The sequence below is a fragment of the Sebastes umbrosus genome, chromosome 10 (genome assembly GCF_015220745.1).
Source record: "Sebastes umbrosus isolate fSebUmb1 chromosome 10, fSebUmb1.pri, whole genome shotgun sequence".
NCBI lineage: Eukaryota > Metazoa > Chordata > Actinopteri > Perciformes > Sebastidae > Sebastes > Sebastes umbrosus.
This window is the reverse complement of record NC_051278.1, coordinates 612430-618574: the sequence shown is the minus strand read 5'-3', so window position 1 is coordinate 618574 and position 6145 is coordinate 612430. Positions and strand designations below refer to the sequence as shown.

Here is a 6145-nt window from a genome sequence, read left to right as displayed (position 1 = left end):
ACTAAACCTCATTATACCTCATAGAAACCTATTGATTCAAATATTTAATCGTGATTAATCACAAATTAATCGTTCAAAATGTACCTTAAAGGGAGATTTGTCAAGTATTTAATACTCTTATCAACACCTATGTTATATATTTATATTGTAAATCAATTAACAACACAAATCAATGACAGATATTGATCCAGAAACCCTCACAGGTACTGCATTTAGCATAAAACAATATGCTCCAATCATAACATGGCAAACTGCAGCCCAACAGGCAACAACAGCTGTCAGTGTGTCAGTGTGCTGACTTGACTATGACTTGCCCCAAACTGCATGTGATGATCATAAAGTGGGCATGTCTGTAAAGGGGAGACTCGTGGGTACCCATAGAACCCATTTACATTCACTGATCTGGAGGTCAGAGGTCAAGGGACCCCTTTGAACATGGACATGACAGTTTTTCCTCGCCACCATTTACTAACGTAACTTTGGAGCGTTATTTAACCTCCTTCGGTAAAACCTTCGAAAGACTGATTGCTTAAAATTAGTGGTGTTAAAACAAATTTGTGTATTTACTTTGACAGCCCTCGAAAGAATAATTAATAAATTACCATTTCCACCCTTAAAGATACTGATTTATGACCTTATTAAAACCCAATATGTAGAAACATATTAAAGTAAAGTGACCCTTACCTTAACTTCTCCTGTCATGTCACGTGATAAAACACACATAATGACCATACAGCATATTGTTACGTCTCCAAATAATAATAATAAGTGTATATAATTCAAGTTATATGGGCTACGCATTTCTTTTGTTTGCCAAAATGTAATTTAAAGACAAAGAAATGTGCCGCGTGTTATCCTACGAAGAGATCCTTGTTATGGGGGGTGAATTAGACCTCAGAGAAAAATCCAAACAGAGAATTTCTCACACTTTTTGGGGGTGTTGCCTCCACCACCACCACCTCCACCTCCACCACCACCACCACCACCTCCACCTCCACCACTACCTCCACCTCCACCACCACCTCCACCACCACCACCACCACCTCCACCTCCACCTCCACCTCCTCCACCACCTCCACCACCACCACCACCACCTCCACCTCCACCTCCACCTCCACCACCACCACCACCACCACCTCCACCTCCACCTCCACCACCACCTCCACCATCACCACCTCCACCAATCACAGTTATCACAGTTAAATACAATATATTTTCATTCTATTGTATTTAACTGTGTTACAGCCGGCGTCTCCGAGAGCCCAAAGAGAAGTAATTAAACATGACGTACTTCTGAAACATGTCATCAGTTCAAAGAGTCTCCGTCCGAGTATCAGAGAGATAAAACAACGTTAAGTGTTTTTAGCTGCTGGACTCCCAACAGAACATCAGACCACCAATAGAACTATAATTCATCTTAACTTTAATCTCAGCCGAGTCCGTCTGACCTCAATCTGAGCTTGTTTTAATCAGAGAGGATCGAATTATAATGCTTCTTTGTCTCAGAGGCTTTTTTTCAGGAAGCAAAAAACAGATATTCAATCCAGATAAGTTGCACCGTAATTAAGTACTTTTCTTGATGGGAAAAAAATGCAAAGTACATCTTATTCTCTGACGTGAGAAACTCAACACTATTCTGTAGTTTATTCGGCGTAATAAGATCCTTCCAATCAGCTGTTTGATGTCTTTAATGCTCCTGACATATTTGTCTATAATATTTTGTGGGATCAGTGAAACAAACCTATAAAACATACAACACCTGAGGGGAACCGGTCCAATCAGAGCCATCATTAGATGAGATACGGCCTCTGCAGAAACAGCTGTTCCACAGAGGAGAGAATAAATAAGCAGGATAATAGCACGTGCTGGAGGCTTGATTCATTTCCAAATGTTAACAAGGCCGTTTCACAGCTCCGGCGTGCCGCACAGTATGTTAATACCACTAATAAGCCTATCTCTGCGAGTCATCTCGGATGGCAGAGATTTGAGCGTGAGGCGGTGTGTTTTTACAATAAAAGCTGCGGGGCCACATTTTAAATGAAGCATAACTATTTATGATTTTACAAAGCTGACATAATTGCTTAAAGGGTAACTGAGGAGAGCGTTTGTGGTCTTGTACTTGTGTATTATGAAAGAGGAGATTTCACTGTTTGCATGTCAAACAGGCGACTGTGTAGGGCCATCAGAGAGACGGCAGGAACTCCTGCTCGCCTGTTAACCAATTTTTTGCAGCTTTTATTGGAGCTGTCAAGTCAGACAATCGGGAGATAATGCAGCCTTGGTTTGTAAATTATAAACGTGTCAAGAGATGCACTAAAGGCACTGACAGATGCCACTTATCTCCAGCAGCCTCTGCAGTGTGACTGTATCATCAGAGGGGAAATATAACATTTTGATGTTTACATAAGAGAAGTATTAGTATCAGTCAGAAATGTAATTCCTTTCACCCGTCCCTCTCGCAGCGGATTGACTCCCCGAAAAACATACAATGAGTTTTTTTTTTCTTAAAGCTAACAAAACAAACAAAAAAAGAGGAGCAGAAAAGCATCCTCACTGATCTTCTGTCCATTTCCAAACATCGCTTCTTGTATATTTTTTGGTGGAAATCCTCTTAGAATGCAAAGTAAATAGATTACGATACAGTGAGGGATTAGGGCTCGCGCGGCGCTGTCAGATTAGTCGGTGAGCGCAGCGCGTCGACAGCTCTGACACGGCCATGGCTGCTGTTCAGGAAAGGGGCTCCGCGCGACGCTTTAAAGATGCTGGTTGGCTCCTATTCATGAATAAAACTGTGGCCCGTAATCTCGGCCAACACACACACACACGCACGCACGCACGCACGCACGCACGCACGCACGCACGCACGCACGCACGCACGCACGCACACACACACACACACACACACACACACACACACACACACACACACACACACACACACGCACAAAGGAAGCCTGGAACATTCAATATCAGCGGTGATGGAAGTATAATACAAGTCTTTATTTTTACAGGCTGATTAATGGAACGGTTTAAAACATTTTCTGTTTTTAACGGCAGAAAACTGTTTTCTTTTAAGGTTCATTTGGTTTAGACGTCACTAAAACGGAAAATAATCTGAATTCACATCCAAATTTATCAGATAAACTATAAACACTTAAAATGTACAACTTACTAACAAAAGTGGTCGTACAAAACTAATGTATTTACATCTAATACTAATGTATTATTCCTCTTTTATCAGATACTACAGTTCAGTACAGTGATAAGCATCTGAGTCCTTCTATATTATATAATACATAAACATATAGACGAAGAGAGGCTGTTATTGGTGAGATGTCGTTGTGGCTCTTATCGTATCGTAGTTCGTTTCTTCAGACGATTCCTAGATGGACCACATGAAGCATCCCGAGGTCTTCATCGTCCTGACAGAGAGAGAGAGACAGAAATATTACGTTTTATAAACCTGAATGAACAGGGTGTAAATTAGGGATGTCAATAATTAACCATTTAACCGCTAACCGACGTTAAGAACTTTAACCGCTTAACGCTATCGGTTAAAACGTTAAAAGAAATGTTAATAATGAATTAAAAAGCTGAGCGGCTCAGAGGAGCGGCTCGTCTCTTTAAGGAGAAAAGCTGGTCCACCTTAACAGTCCACCTTAAGAGGCGGAGCCGGAGTTACAGGATACAGGAAGTTGGAGTTGTAGTTTCGTAGCATTTATTCACCGACAAATAAACTGTCCACACACTGCTACACCTACGATCACAGCTAGAACGCCACCAACAACCTCACACTCACCACCAACCAACACGCACACAGTCTGATGGAAACTCGCTAAAGTTACTCAGACTACGTGTGCGGTGGCGGCGAGCACGAAGCCTCCGGCGATGCTAGAGCTGCTAACGGAGCACAAACACACACACTGTTTGCTGGACACTCGCTAAAGTTCCGCCGGGCAGACACACAGCTGACAACCTGCTAAACTAAACTAAATGTGAGGTGGAGACTTTTACTGGGAAAGTGGCTGCATGTCCGCGACACTACACGCAGCATCGTAGCTGCTAAGTTATATATAGTTATATATATAAATATATATTATTTTATTTTTTTTTAAAGTCTTGAAGTCTTCTGCATCATTATTTTTTTTAGGTATAATGAGGTTTAGTCTATATAACATTAAAACATTTGTGAAAAAAATGGCCATCACAACATCCCACAGCCAAAAGTGATGTCCTTAAATTTCATAAAAAAAGTCATAGTATAGTATGTCAAAAAATTTAATGAAAAAAAAGTCATAGATTAGAATGTCGAAATTTTTTTTGAAAAAAAAAGTAGTATAGTATGTTGGAAAAAAAATATATAACCCTGACCTGTATGATATATAACCCTAACTCTGAAACATTTCATGAACAAAAGTCATAGTATAGCATGTCGGTTTTTTTTTACATACTATACCATGACTTTTTTTCATATAATTTTTTAACATACTATACCATGACTATTTTTTATGAAATTTGTGGCTCACTTTACTATGATTTTTTTTTTTCATAACATTTTTCGACATCCTATACTATGACTTTTTTCATATAATTTTTCAACATACTATACTATGACTTTATTTTTAAATTTAAACATATAAACATTTAACACATAGTTTAACACACTATAATGTTGTTGTAAGCAGATATGCAGTAAGTGTTCATTAATGTGCAGAAGAGCCATAGATTAATAAAATGATTTGTGTCTTGGAGCCTATTTTCTCCATCTCCATCTCCCAATATGTAATTTCCTTGAGTCAATGTTGGTATGTGTGCTGAGAGGAAGTTGCACGTTACGATTTGCAGTGCAGGAAGGAGGAGAAGGACCCAAACACAGATACAGATGAGGAGGCTGCAGAAACAATTCAATGATTTAAGACAGTCCAAATAAAGCAGTAGGTCCAGCAGACAGGTAGCAGACAGACAGCAGACAGGTAGCAGACAGGTAGCAGACAGGTAGCAGACAGACAGTAGACAGGTAGCAGACAGGTAGCAGACAGACAGCAGACAGGTAGCAGACAGACAGCAGACAGGTAGCAGACAGACAGCAGACAGGTAGCAGACAGACAGCAGACAGGTAGGTAGCAATATAGCAACGATAACGAACTAACAAAAGACAAGGGGAGCACTAAATGCACAAGGAAAGGATGGGTGATAACGAGGGACAGGTGACAGCAGGGCTGAAGAAGAACAGGTCATCAGGGCAGGACAGACAATCACACAAGCAACACGAGGGCAGGAAGCAAAGCTGTCTGCAATGAGAGAAAGGTGAGCATTTCAAAATAAAGCAGGAAACGATGAATACATGAAAACAAACAAAGAACACATGAAGTTACAACAGAGCGGGACATGACAGCACATTCCTCTCGCTCATGTGATCAACATTTATATGAGTCGTGACCCTGTGATGTTTGAGAAATGCTTTTTAACTGTTGCATTGGATTGTACAGGTGTACCTAATAAATTGTCCTAATAATTGACTATATTATAGTGTGTTATAAACATTCATAGTGTTTTTATATTGTGCTTATAGAGGAGGGAGTGTTACCATATAAACATCTTTTTGTGTTTAGTTTGATTCTTTTACTATACTGATATTACTGTGTACACTACTGGCTGGGGGTTTATAATATGATTAACTTTTCACAGTATTGTGAATTTAAAAAATAAAAATAAATTTCCAGTCAATCGACTCACATTCCTTCCGTCTCCGTCTCCGTCTCTGTCTCCATCTCCGTCGCTGCTTCCTGCACAACAAAATGAAGCGACACAAGATGTCGGAGGATGTCAGACATTCCTGTAAACCAGCCGTGACACTTTAAACAAGTACAACAAGCACACATTAGACATGCATGATCACGCACGGCAGCCCTACAGCACATAAACACAGACACACACACACACACACACACGGCTGAATGCCTGAACAGGTTACATGCTCACTCAGTAGGTCGGACATGTCGCCTTTTTCTGGGTTTTAACGAACGTAAACTGTTGTCAATCACGGCGATCTCTCTCGCTCTGAGCCACCGCGTTAATAAGGTGATGATTGACATTAAAACCCCGGCGTGCCTCGTACTGATATTTAAAAAGCCGATGCAAATTC

General features: G+C 40.5%; 1 protein-coding gene across 1 annotated transcript in view; it reads right to left on the bottom strand.

The window, feature by feature from the left end:
- Positions 1 to 2969: 2969 nt before the first annotated feature.
- LOC119495087 (WD repeat containing planar cell polarity effector) overlaps positions 2970 to 6145 on the bottom strand; it is an 87543-nt gene continuing 84367 nt past the window's right edge. The window contains 2 exon segments of the mRNA XM_037781297.1: positions 2970 to 3422; positions 5737 to 5759. Of these exon segments, the coding sequence (XP_037637225.1) occupies positions 3372 to 3422; positions 5737 to 5759 (74 nt within the window). The 3' untranslated portion in view covers positions 2970 to 3371.